The 12,914-nt window shown below is 45.3% G+C and overlaps 5 protein-coding genes across 5 annotated transcripts; 2 read left to right on the top strand and 3 right to left on the bottom strand.

Annotated features, from left to right (window-relative positions):
* Positions 1-1,026: 1,026 nt before the first annotated feature.
* N7447_004362 (uncharacterized protein) lies at positions 1,027-1,727 on the bottom strand (the record flags this gene model as incomplete). The annotated part of the gene is made up of 2 exons (XM_057228637.1): positions 1,027-1,534; positions 1,588-1,727. The coding sequence occupies 2 exons, from the start codon at positions 1,725-1,727 to the stop codon at positions 1,027-1,029; spliced, it is 648 nt and encodes a 215-aa protein (XP_057087978.1).
* Positions 1,728-4,455: 2,728 nt separating this feature from the next.
* On the top strand, positions 4,456-5,658 carry N7447_004361 (uncharacterized protein; the record flags this gene model as incomplete). Its single annotated transcript, XM_057228636.1, has 1 exon — positions 4,456-5,658. One exon carries the CDS (start codon positions 4,456-4,458, stop codon positions 5,656-5,658), a length of 1,203 nt encoding a protein of 400 aa, XP_057087977.1.
* Positions 5,659-6,251: 593 nt separating this feature from the next.
* On the top strand, positions 6,252-7,130 carry N7447_004360 (uncharacterized protein; the record flags this gene model as incomplete). The annotated part of the gene is made up of 1 exon (XM_057228635.1): positions 6,252-7,130. One exon carries the CDS (start codon positions 6,252-6,254, stop codon positions 7,128-7,130), a length of 879 nt encoding a protein of 292 aa, XP_057087976.1.
* Positions 7,131-7,202: 72 nt separating this feature from the next.
* On the bottom strand, positions 7,203-7,621 carry N7447_004359 (uncharacterized protein; the record flags this gene model as incomplete). Its single annotated transcript, XM_057228634.1, has 2 exons — positions 7,203-7,400; positions 7,451-7,621. 2 exons carry the CDS (start codon positions 7,619-7,621, stop codon positions 7,203-7,205), a joined length of 369 nt encoding a protein of 122 aa, XP_057087975.1.
* Positions 7,622-10,782: 3,161 nt separating this feature from the next.
* Positions 10,783-11,095, bottom strand: N7447_004358 (uncharacterized protein; the record flags this gene model as incomplete). Its single annotated transcript, XM_057228633.1, has 2 exons — positions 10,783-11,063; positions 11,089-11,095. The coding sequence occupies 2 exons, from the start codon at positions 11,093-11,095 to the stop codon at positions 10,783-10,785; spliced, it is 288 nt and encodes a 95-aa protein (XP_057087974.1).
* Positions 11,096-12,914: the final 1,819 nt, after the last annotated feature.

Raw genomic sequence — 12,914 nt, 5'->3', positions numbered from 1 at the left:
CATCATCGATATTGCACCGTCCGAGTTAATGAGTCGTTCCCAGGGGTGGAGGCGATCAGGAAAATCAACTTGTTCAAGATCAACAGCCATCACTCTGCATCGTCGGCTGCCTTGATCACAGAGTAGAAAATTGTCCAATCTCTGATCTCGATACAATGCACCATATTCCGAAAACCGACGAAAGATATCCTCAAGATAAGTCTTCAAAGTTTCTCTAGAAAAGTCGCTGTTACCGCGGGCCAGTTCATAGAGAGTAACACCATCAATATCGGACAATATAAGTGCTGGGAGTCCATTATAATAACCTTGCCCGAAAAAGAAGGGAATCACTTTTCCTTGGAGCGCTTTCAATTTCTCGTAGACTGCTCTCTCATTCCGAAATTCTTTCTCCCAATTATTCTTTTGCTGTTTGACAATGACTGATGTGACAGTCTGGGGAATCGAGTGCCGATATAAACCCGGGTCAAGTGCGAAGCGATAGACTGTACGGCGTTCATCTAAAAGCTCCACATTGGTTGAATAAATTGGATGATTATCCAAGTACATTATCTAAGGTAGGTAAGCTAAATCAACTTTTCTCTTGAAAATATGGCACCCACTTTACCTACCTTGGATAAGTTCTGGTTTTGGACAAGGGAAGGCATAGTGTAGACTTGCATAAAAGTATTTAGTATTGAGAGATGTTTCCGGAGAAAACTGGGAAATGACGCGATATTTATCAACCCTCCACGTCATGTGATCAACAAACAGACGCAAGGGGAAAGGGAAAAAAAACACACTACAACAGTTGTAGTTGATGGCATCGCTTACCTGGTAAGGATGATCTGCTAATTATATCTAGCATCCCTCCTACTGTTTTGGGATGGCCCTACCTGTGGCACCAGTAAAGAATGGTATGGTATAAATGACTAACTAAAAATGAAAAACCAACCATTTGTGCGGATATCGATGACTAACTGTATGCCTGGTACCATAATATAATACGCGGCTTCAACCATATATCCCTAGCACGCACGACACTGCTCTTCAAGAAAGGAAACAATTTGTTGTATCATCAACAACAAGATGGCGATCAAGGTCAAACCACGACCAGTATCCCTTGAATTCCGGACCACGGCCATTATCCCTAGTCCTCACAAACCTAAGGTCGCGCGAATATCCATAAGGATGTTCAAAACGTCTCTCTCGGGTACGACGCTCTACCCATAAAGGCCGACCAGACCAGAACTCGTAATGACGGTCAAACCCAGCGAGGTTCAATTCAGTTGGTATCCGTATATTATTCCCTGGATTTGTGGACGCAGAGTCTCCAGTTGCACAAAGACGAGTGAAACCCTTCAAAGCGAGTGCGCGCAGGCCTTCTGCCATCGTGCACTGGTCGCCGTGTCTAGGCTCTTCCCGTGGGATGATACAAATATCAACAGGACACATTTGGTCACGAATATTCTCTGCATCCTTGGCACGGAACTGTAAGAGTACTAGGCTCCCCGAGTCGAAAACAAAAGCTTGTGGACAGTTATACAAATAAGCATACCTTTTTAAAGTTAATTAGACATGAAAAAAATTTAGAAAGTAAATAGGGCATACCCTCTAATCTCCTGCATAAGACGTTTTGTTGTACTCGATGGGAGTCTTTCAAACATCCACTCTCTTCTCCTAATGACCCGGGGTCTTTTGAATTCTCCTATGATAGCAGCACCTTCAAGGTATCGCTTCTGATGGGCCATCGTCATTTGGTAGTCGACTATTTTCCTTTCTGAAATATCCGACCCAAAAAGTGCTCGTGGCTTAAGTTTAGGCCCCCCACGAACAGAGGCATCCATGGGAGCGTCCGGATGAGGAATGGAGTATGACGAGTCCCCGAAAGAGAGCTCAACTAAGGGACTGATATTTTGAAAAAAATCATGTGTCACATCCCCTTCGGTGCACTGTTCAAGCGATTGCGAGTTTAACTTATAGGCTGGAGTTTCAAGGCCAATTGAATGGGCCGTGGTCCCTTCTGGGGGAAGCAGAAATGCTGCAAGGGCCTGCCTTGTTGGTGGCATTACCCTCAATGTTGTTTTCTCAAGAGGAGGGTAATCATTTGTCCATTGTTTTGTTGATATCGAAGTGTCGTTGTCAACATCTAGCTGCGCTGGGCTATGGAGCCGTATCAGGTCGCGAACAGTATATTGTAGCATGTCAATCGTGTCAAACCTAGGAATGGTTAGCGAGTTATTGTGACTTATTATCAAAGCTTGGTTCACCTGTGCCGTTTATAAGAGAAGTTTGCTCAATGAGATATCCAGGTAGTTGTAGGCACTTGTAAGAGATATTGAGAAGCAGTTCACAAAGAAGTTACCCTCCAAGGGTTGGGACAGTTCACCTTTATAGATGTAATAAAATAGAAAGCTCTAATTATAAAAGGTAACTCTGCTCACTTGAACCGTCTTTTTAATCAGGTTTTTATCACCAAATAAGAAATCTCATTTATTTAAACAGTGAATAACTAGGCCTAGTTCACTTCTTGGATTACGGCGGCTGTAGTAGAATTTAATTCCACACTGCGCGGAGTACTTAATAAACAGCTTTTTGGTGGCGTGCTTATGATTTTTAAAATTGTGATAGGTCTTCATGTAGAATTTATTGGTCTAATGGTTCCAGTTTTGTGACTATTCTCTTGAGGCTCATATTAACTGACTGTGAAATAAAAAATAGTGCAGTTCAGGTTCTGAGAATATAGTTCATCTTTTCTACTTTGGTTGTAAGGCGGCCTAAGCCGAAGTCTACTTAGTTATAGACTTGCTAGCTTTCTCTCTGGATGGCGTCTTCTTCGCGCGAAACGTTATGGCGCAGATGAACATTGACCTAACTAGATCTGACAACCCGGATTCAGGGTCGCTAACTCTGACTAGGAAAACGACCGGCAGCAAGCCATACTAAGTACAGAGCGAGAAGCTTTGGCTTATGTTTAAATGGGTACACCTGCAAGCAGGGATCTTTCTGTGATTTGATCTTTGAAATCACAGAAAGATCCCTGCTTGCAGTTTTGATACCCGCACTAATCAGCGCCACAATCAACTTCAACCAGTCAACTAGTACAGCTAGCTGCAAGCAGGGATCTTTCTGTTATTTCAAAGATCAAATCACAGAAAGATCCCTGCTTGCAGCTAGCTACACTAGTCGATTGGCTGGCGGTGATTAATGCGGGTATCAAAACTGCGAGCAGGGATCTTTCTGTGATTTGATCTTTGAAATAACAGAAAGATCCCTGTTTGCAGCTAGCTGCATTAGTCGACTGGCTGGCGCTGATTAATGCAGGTAAATGGGAGGTACCAGGAGGGTTATGTATTTTGTAGAGGGAATACTACCGTGAAATAGTGATCGTTGATATCTAGTATTCTTATTTCTGTATTTCCTGGCTTCTGCCCTCTGCTCTTATTGGGATTTCTGGCGGACGGGAAGTCGTCTTGAATAAGAGAAAATAATCAATTGGCTGGGAAGTATCTTCGTAGCGAGGTAGTTTGAATACAATCTATGGCGGTTCTGTAGAAAGCTGACGGTGATGCATATACGGAGAAGGTTCGGATCAACAGATAGGGATATCACTAGAATCAGATAGCCTCCTTGACCTCATGGAGAATCCTAGATATTAACTATTTGTTGAAGTAAATCGATGGGGTTGCAAGCAGGGATCTTTCTGTTATTTCAAAGATCAAATCACAGAAAGATCCCTGCTTGCAGCTAGCTACACTAGTCGACTGGCTGGCGGTGATTAATGCGGGTATTAAAACTGCAAGCAGGGATCTTTCTGTGATTTGATCTTTGAAATAACAGAAAGATCCCTGCTTGCATTTTTAATACCCGCACTAATCAGCGCCACAATCGAGTTCAGCTATTCAGAGAGTGCCTATGCAAAGCATGTGAAGAGTGATACAGTCAGCATATGATTCAATACCTGCTATTTGGACCAGACAAGTATTTATCAATAATAAACTTAAGACAGCAGGCGGTATAACAAGTTTGTAAGTCGGTAGCAAATATGGTATGAAAACATCTGCTGTGTTAGTGTACCATTATAATTTATAGGAGAAACGCTCCTCTCTGTCTAGCCATGGAGTTAGACCTATGATATATATTAGTCCTCGGGCAGGCGAGGAATAAAATATATCTTGAGATGTGTCTGTTGGGCTTACTGTACTCGTTCTCGCGGAGAGCGCGGCAGATATAGTGGAGAATGTCTACCCAATCAAATAGACCTAGGGCTCGGGCCAACTACAAGCCATGGATTCAATGGCTGGGATGAACCTACTGGGTTTTTGGCCATATGCATACGCCACCGGCGCCAAATTACCGTGTTCTTAGGTAATCTATTGGTGCTCAGTATTTTGATCCTTAGCTTGGCCTGGAGCCACGTAGACCGGTTTTATCTTTCTTTTCCAATTTTCAATCTTTGTGTTCTACCTGTTCTTGACCATGGCGACCACAAAGCAGTTAGAAAAAGACCTCGAGGGAATGCTCTATGAGCTCGCCTGTTTAATTAGTGGGAAAGATGTTGAGCTCTTCTCTACAGAATGCAAGACTTCCTTCCGGCGTTTTACAATTGACGAAAAAGAGCTTTTCAGACGACTTCTAGGAAAACTTTTGCAAACTGAAACCAATGCACAAGGAGGATCAGAAAGATCTTCTTCTAGTGAAACTTCTCAAGCATTTCCCGACCAGACAACCAGAAATAAGGATGCTGAGGAAGGCTCTATCAGCACCGATACCCACAGAGGATCAGAAGGTTTTTCATCTGGTGAAGCTTCTCAACCATCTTCCAGCCCCAGCATATCCTCCAACGAAACAACGACAAATGATGATCCCGAGGAACGATCTATCAGTACCGATACCCACAGAGGACAAGAAAGTTTTTCTTCTGGTGAAACTTCTCAAGCATTTCCCGACCAGACAACCAGAAATAAGGATGCTGAGGAAGGCTCTATCAGCACCGATACCCACAGAGGATCAGAAGGTTTTTCATCTGGTGAAGCTTCTCAACCATCTTCCAGCCCCAGCATATCCTCCAACGAAACAACGACAAATGATGATCTCGAGGAACGATCAGTCAGCATCAATTCTATCTCAGCGTCTATCTCTCAGTTGGCCTCAACGGATAGTGGCAACGGGGAAGGCGCCAATTCAGCCGTTGAAACCAACACGCCTACTGACGGAGAACTTGAGTCCACGAATTTTGTAAAACTTCAGTCAATCATTCCTCCCTATCTCCGTCAGTTGCTGATCGATTGCATCGACACTCCCGAGTATTTCTTTACTCTAAGTGAGCCACACTTTACTCCAGTTGGGGGAGGTGTGCCGGATGCATTCTACAGATTATATCAAAGGGAAAATTGTCGTGACCTTGTCCAAATTCATCGACGTTTTGAACTACGCAACTTGTTTTTATTGGTCATTGCTCGTAAATACCATACAGGCAATAGATGGGAGTGGGGCGCTTTGGATGACCTTTCCGCTGAGATTAAGGCCCAATACCCGCAGCTTCCTACCAAAACACCGGCAATCAGAAAATACCTAGAGCATTACGTTGGACTTGGATATGCATATGATAAATGGATCCAAATCCTTGGTGATCCTGGCTACCTTATTGCTTTGCCTTTGCAGGTTACGGAGACCGAGTAAGTATAGTCGAAATTTTCAAATTAAAAATATCGCTCTAATACTGCTCAGATACACAGGGAGAAAGTACTTGAAATGCATACCCGCCGCCATTTGTCGGCTTCGCAAACTCGGCATTGACAAGGATGTGAAAGATTTGGGGCTTTCTGAACTAGCAGGCTTTATATCCAAGCAGTTGTATACGCGGTACAGCGAGGCTAGGATAAGACCTAGAAGTGCTATACCAGGAAAAGCATCGAAACGGAAGAGAGGTTTGAGTAGGTGAAGGATATTTAGCTAACTCTCACAAGCTAAGCTGATCTTTTGCATAGAGAAATTTGACTTGTCGTTTATGCCTACCATTGGTGAACAGTCTCAAACAGCGCGCCCAGGAACTACGAACATGATAATACCAAGCACTGAAGACGGTACGCTGAAACTTTGTGAGCCTTATAATGCTACTATCATTGACATACTTAGGTGATTATGAAGCATTTCTCACCAATTCGGCCACCCCGATTAGCTTATTGCCGAATTCTGTACCAACCGAGTTATATACCGTCAACAGATTTCACAAAAGACCTCGTCTAGAAGCTTCCTCGCAAAGCCTAAATGAAATGCCAAGTCAACCCGGCAGTGTTCTTCTGTTAAATGATTTGGCCACGGACGAGCACTCTCCCTCGCAGCTTGCTGGGAGTGATCCTCCTCTGGGTGACCTCAGCTTGCCGGGTCTAACGGTAGACTGGGACCAGCTGTATAATTTAGCGACGAACGAGCTCTCTTTCCCACAGCAACCGGGAAGTGATATTCAATTGAACGATTTGGCCACGGGCGAGCTCTCTCCCCCACAGCAACCGGGAAGTGATCTTCCATCGAACGATTTAGCCACGGGCGAGCTCTCTCCCTCGCAGCTTGCTGGGAGTGATCCCCCTCTGGGTGACCTCAGCTTGCCGGGTCTAACGGTAGACTGGGACCAGCTGTATAATTTAGCGACGAACGAGCTCTCTTTCCCACAGCCTGGAAGTGATATTCAATTGAACAATTTGGTCACGGGCGAGCTCTCTCCCCCACAGCCTGGAAGTGATATTCAATTGAACGATTTGGCCACGGGCGAGCTCTCTCCCCCACAGCAACCGGGAAGTGATCTTCCATCGAACGATTTAGCCACGGACGAGCTCTCTCCCTCACGGCTTGCTGGGAGTGATCCTCCTTTGGGTGACCTCAGCTTGCCAGGTCTACAGATAGACTGGGACCAGCTGTTTAATTTAGCGACGAATGAGCTCTCTTTCCCACAGCAACCTGGAAGTGATCTTGAGTCGGACGACCCTGTGGCACCATCTTTTCGCTGTGATCAGAATTCGGTACCAATCCTTGGGGGCTTTAATCAATGCTGGAAGCAACCTGAGCGTTCATCTTCGCCGAGATCACCTGTAGCCTTGGGGTCATTGTACCAGAAACCTTCTTATTATCCTAACAGGAGCGTTCAAGTCAAGTAAAGAAGATAACAAACTCTAATATAATAACAGTGTTGGAGAATAAATATCCTTGATGTATCCTGCCACGATATATCAGCGAGGCACAATAAACAAAGAAGTTGCGCCAGCACCTAGAATCGGTTCATTATAAACTTGTATGAATGATCCACGCTCCAACAAACCCCCAGGGTTCAGCTGAATTCCGCCCAGTAAAGGGATAAGATATCCTTGCTTCCGAGGATTGATAATCTTCGTCGTTTTCGACCAATATCTCAAATGTCCTTCCCAGGTCTAATAAGGGTTAGTAAATTACCATAGATACAAATAACGTCCATTCCTACTTCATCAATTCCCAGTGCGACTCTCATAGAAGTGATCAACGCTAGCAGCGCATCCCCACCGTACTCTTTGTTGCCATTCTCATCCTCATAAATTGTCGTGATTTGTGGTATTAATGCTTCAATCTCTTCATGGATTTCCTTGGCCGGGCGGGGTAACTTAGGCGCCTCCATCGAATACGGCTATAGGTTGTCTTGAAATGCTTGACTTTGGAATTAGTTAACGGTCACTTGGATATGGTTCGAAATAGCTTACCACTCAAGGGCAAAACTCGATTCTTCTTTATGGTGTAGTTAAGAGGGGTAAGTCTTAGGTGGGGTGTATAAATATCGATGTGCTCAAGGTTGGGCACAAAGTCACATGACAAAGCGACGCCACCGACACAGCACTCGGCATTTTGGAATTTGTATCAATAATGAGACATTCTTTAGTAAAAGAGGAGGGTGGGAAACGGAGCGGGCTAGGCGACTTCTAATACGACATTTTTCTTCAATGATGTGCCTTTTTAGTATTCAAAGCAACTGAACACGTTTACTCCGCCGAATGTACTTTTTTTTTTGTATCAACTTATCATACAGACCTGAACCGTTTTGTGAGTATCTATACATTTGTCATAGGAAATCCCAGGCGGCGCCCACCCAGCCACTGACTGCACGCCTAATGGCCAATCATTTGATCTAGTTAGCGTGATTAGCTTGTTTATATCACGTGATTATTTAGCTCCCACCCTCTCCTTGCGGTATAAACAAAATCCCCCCATTATTCCATTCTGACCTTTTTAGTTCATACTCCATGGTAGCTGGTATCACTCCACCGGGAAGTTTCCTCGATCCCCCTCTCACATCACGACCTACGGCGGAGAAACCCTTGTCGAGAAGTGTCCAAAGCGTGGTAAATCATTTTCGTCTCCATCGCGCGAGTCACCAGCCAAGATTTTAGTGGAAGGGTCCACTCAAACCAGACGACCATACACAGGTCTTGCATGTTCTTTCTGCTGACGAATCGCTTCGAAATTACGTGGAAGACAAAGTGGTGAGTATTACAATCCTTCTCGATATTGAATAGCGGGTGTGCTTAAGTGCAATCAATATAGATATGATTACGATCCCTGCCGCGACTACCTGACAATCCGAATGCCGAATCCTGTCCATGATACGTTTTGTGCAAGAATAGTCGATGAAATGTCAAGACAATCGAGGTAATTCCAGAAGAACGGTGGATCACAAGCCAATTCCGCCAAGCGAGCATTTTACCACCTCCCGGATCTTAATACCCGAAGATACAGATGATGGTAAACAGACTTATTCTAGACGATAACCGGATGCATCATTCGGACATCGCCAGGCGCTTTACCCCGGTGTAAGTGGAGGTATGCTATTCACAAAAGAGTAGGTGTATATCCCACCTGGCGGATGAATAGACTTTAAACACTGATCGGAGTGTCAACGCGGTGGTTGCCTTAGATATAGACTATGAAGGCTCTAATAGAGCGACAATTACTATATAGCGACCAGAATATGCAATAGTAGATAGCGTGGGGGAATTTCTGGCGACCGCAGTTATAGAAGCACAAGCATAGTCCGTTCCAGGTAATATATTACTCTGGACTTCCAACCGAAGGAACAGTGCTATGAAATCATTAAGCAACCTGCATAGACCACATGAGGGATTATATCCTTCCCGGGTCTACAATCGGCAGTTAACCCTCGCACAATGGACCGTCCCGTCGCTAGAGGCTCCTGACCCACCCCATACTCGATCTGACGCAGGGGTTTGGCTTTTGGCTATACTCACCTTTTGCTTTACATTGTGATTTGCCTTAATGCTTTTCTCGGGTATCATGATCGTTTTCCCTTGCTCTCACTCCTAGTCATATGGCCTATCTGTCTTCTACAAGCGGCTTTGGTCTTTATACCCCCTATGTTTGCGTGAGAATCTGCAATCACTGGTATAAACCCTCACGGGCCGTTGCCTGTTATAGATGGTACCACCATTTTCTTTACCACCATACAGTAAACTAATAAATTAGTTCCAGCCAGCTTGCGAATGTTTGATCCGTCCTTATCCCTCTCTTGATTATTCTCCGGATTGACGTTGGGCCAAAATTTCCTTGGTCACAGAGCGCAGCGCCGAGCACATTATTGAGAAGGCTCGTGCGTATATCTTGGTTTAGAGGGGGTTTACTTCGGAACGCAGGTGTAGTGGCAGAAACGCTGCATTTTAATCCAATATGTTATCGCCATTAGTATACAAGAAAAAGACCGCTTCTCTCATATAATGTGTAAACGCTTTGCATCACCAGACTCTGTTCGCAACAAAGGTCTCTTTCCTTGTGATCGCTCTGGAGCTAGCCGATATTTCAAAGTAAAGCGGTGAAAGTTGATAATTAACCACCGCCCGAGCTCTTCATTCAAAAGGACATTATCACGCCGAAGAAGGTCTTGGTGGACTATTCCCAAATATTCGATTTCCTTATTCGATTTGTGAATATGGCTGAGAAGTCCCGGAGTCGGCTCCATCGTTGCTGTGCCATTGCCCCCCCCCACCCAGCCCATGACGAGCATATGACGAATATCTCCAGCCCCATGGAGAAAATAATTTTTTTCAAGTCTATTGTGCCGAGGAAAACAGGCACAGCGGATGCTTGAGCCTTCTGTAGAATTTGATATACCTGCGCTTCACGGGAGACTTCTTTTCTCCAGAGAACCGACGAAGTCCCTTTCCCAACGACAACATAGCCATACAAAGCACAAATGAGTTTAAATGGCGCGCCATATGCCCCGCAGTTTCCAAGGGGCGTGCATCGATCAATATAGGTGATAGTATGTTTGATGACATCTTGACCCCGACGATGGAGCTCCACGTTCGGACAGCGGTCGTCTAAGATTTCTCCGGTCTGCAGCCCGAATAGACATCTCTGGGTACAAAATTGGGCGTCATGACTTTTAGAATGGCTGCCTTAGTCTTTTCTAGCCTCGTGTTGACGAGCCACTCTTTACACAGAAGGGGACGGTGTAACTTGGCTGAAGCCCCGTTTGCGCCCAGTCGTTTGGTTCGAGTCAGAGTCTGACGAGTCTAGCGATTGCGTCCAGGGTCGGATATCTTCGGGTGCACAGTTAGCTTGAGATCTCGTGGGTATTTGGCTACTTACTGCTGGGGACTTTATTGGAGGCGATGATGGTTGGTAGTCCGAACTCGTTTCTAGACTCACATACTCCGAGTTGGTACTATCGGAGTGCGGAGCGATTTGCTGTAAGACTTCCTTAGGGATCTGAGAACGAGCGTGATCAAAGCTAGTTGTCCATAAAGGAAGCCGCGATTGTGTAGCATTTCTCTATTCCTCGTCACGAATAGGGGAATGGAACGCCATTAAGTATAGATATAGAACCCTAGCAATAGATTTCTTCGGCTCTTGGAGACCTTGTTCGTTGTTGGGATCACAGAGAAAGTAGTACAGTGTGCCAGGATTGTCGTATGGAACGCGGAGAAGGACACGGGCGACCCCATTCGTGACATGAGAATACTCAAGTCCCTCCTGGATCATCACGTGATATTCCTGCACGATGGCAGAGCATACAAGCCGCTCTGCATTATATTTCAATTTCTCGTCGTGATCTGTAGTGATTTTATTTGATCTGACCATGCATTTCCACAAATCTATTTCCCTAAGCCCTACGCGAAGGGCCTCGATAGAAAGCTTGTGGGGCGGGTTATATTCAACCGTAGTGAGGGTGCTAGTTTTCCGTCGACTCGGTGAACGCAGAACTTATCAGGTCGAGGGTGATGTATGCCCGATGGCTGGTTTGCAATTGCTTCGCTACCGCCGCGTGAGTTAAAGGAGTTGGTGTGATTGTCGAACCAGACTCCATCTCCAAGTCCGAACTCATCTCGAGCAGCATCGATTTTGCATAGCTCTGCAATTATATCACGGATATGATCTTCCACGGCGATTCGCTCGTAGTTCTTGAGGCCTTGTGCACTGCTAATTTGCCGGAGATCGAATCGTCTAGCATCCTCCTTAAGCGCAATCAAGGGTGTGAACAATCTTGCTCGGACATCCTTGGTTGGTTGTAGGTAGTTCCACACAGAGTTGTATATCTTCTGCTGTCGAGCTGAACGATCGGTCCACAGTGCTAATCGCGTGGGACAGTACTTCCCGGTGGGAAGAGGTATGTTCCCTGTAGTCGAGCGAGATGGTGTTTCAACGCCGAGAGAGTAAGCTGTGGCAGAAGCTTATTAGTTCTCTAAATGTTGTTCGTCGGTTCCGCTCCCTTTCCTGCCTCTCTTTGTCCTTGGTAATTTGTTCTCGCTTCTCAGCCTACTTTCGTCTCTTTATTCCCTGTTTCTCTCGCTCTTCAGCCTACTTCTGCCTCTCCTCTTCCTATCTCTAACGCATTCGGCATATAAAAATAGTTTCTTGTAATCGGTGGGAATGTTATTGGCCATATCAAGTTGTCGAGAGGAAGAGAGGGATTGGGGATAAACATCCAGGTGGACCAGCCTTGGCCTAGGTAGATTATCAGCTGATCAATATTTCGGTAAAACGTATATCCGGGATCCGTTACCAGTCTAGCAAGTCAGCGTATCAGTCGGCTGATTGGCTGATTAAGGAAGGACTCAAATGGGGGTTTCCTTCTAAGCTCGGCGAGATCTTTATAATATTAACAGTGTTCGGGACCTATAGTACCCATCCTAACCTATCCCCTTTCTCATTCGCCTCTCTGTACTTAGTATTTTATATGAAATATAGTCTTTTGCCTAAATGATCTGGCAGATAATAAAGGCCTTGTAAAATTGTTAAGTCTCTTGGAAGACAGAAGATATGATGGTAGTTGTTATGTTGTTACATGAAGATATTTTCTCTGGGGTATTTCCACATTCCTGCCGCATGCGTTCCGAGAAGCAGCCTGTTGTGATCAAAACAACATGCCTGTGAGAAAAGTTCAGTATGGGAGGGGAAGGACGCGTCAGCAGTGAAGGGGCGTGCCGGATATTCAGGTGTAGTATAGTGGTGTTCAGGGCATTCAGGTGAATGGGCTGAATGGGCTGAATGGACTGAAGACTAGGGCGGCAAGAGGGTATTTCCGAACGAATCAAAAAAAAACGGGTGAACACCGACATACAACAGTGAGGATTCGCTGGTGGTCACCCACCCAACTACTAACTCACCGGCGTGTGGCTTAAGTACGGCTGAGCGGACGGGAAGCCCTGTTTTCCACACCCTATGGTCGTATGTGCTTGATATACCGCTTGAGAGGATTATCTAGTAAAACCAGATGGTGAATGCGCAATAGACAAGCGAAGAATCACCACCAAGTGAGATTGTTATTAGTATCAAATACCGGAGCCATATACCCCGGTCGGTTACAGTACTAAAAACCCCCGGATCGGATACAAGGTAATTTTACCTTGGATCTCCACAAACGTCAGTTCCATACAACCGATCAAAGTGCATTATTGACTAGT

The sequence above is a fragment of the Penicillium robsamsonii genome (assembly GCF_028829455.1).
Source record: "Penicillium robsamsonii strain IBT 29466 chromosome Unknown utg000002l_segment0_segment0, whole genome shotgun sequence".
NCBI lineage: Eukaryota > Fungi > Ascomycota > Eurotiomycetes > Eurotiales > Aspergillaceae > Penicillium > Penicillium robsamsonii.
Note: the sequence above shows the minus strand (reverse complement) of the source record. Positions and strands in the feature narration are given on the sequence as shown.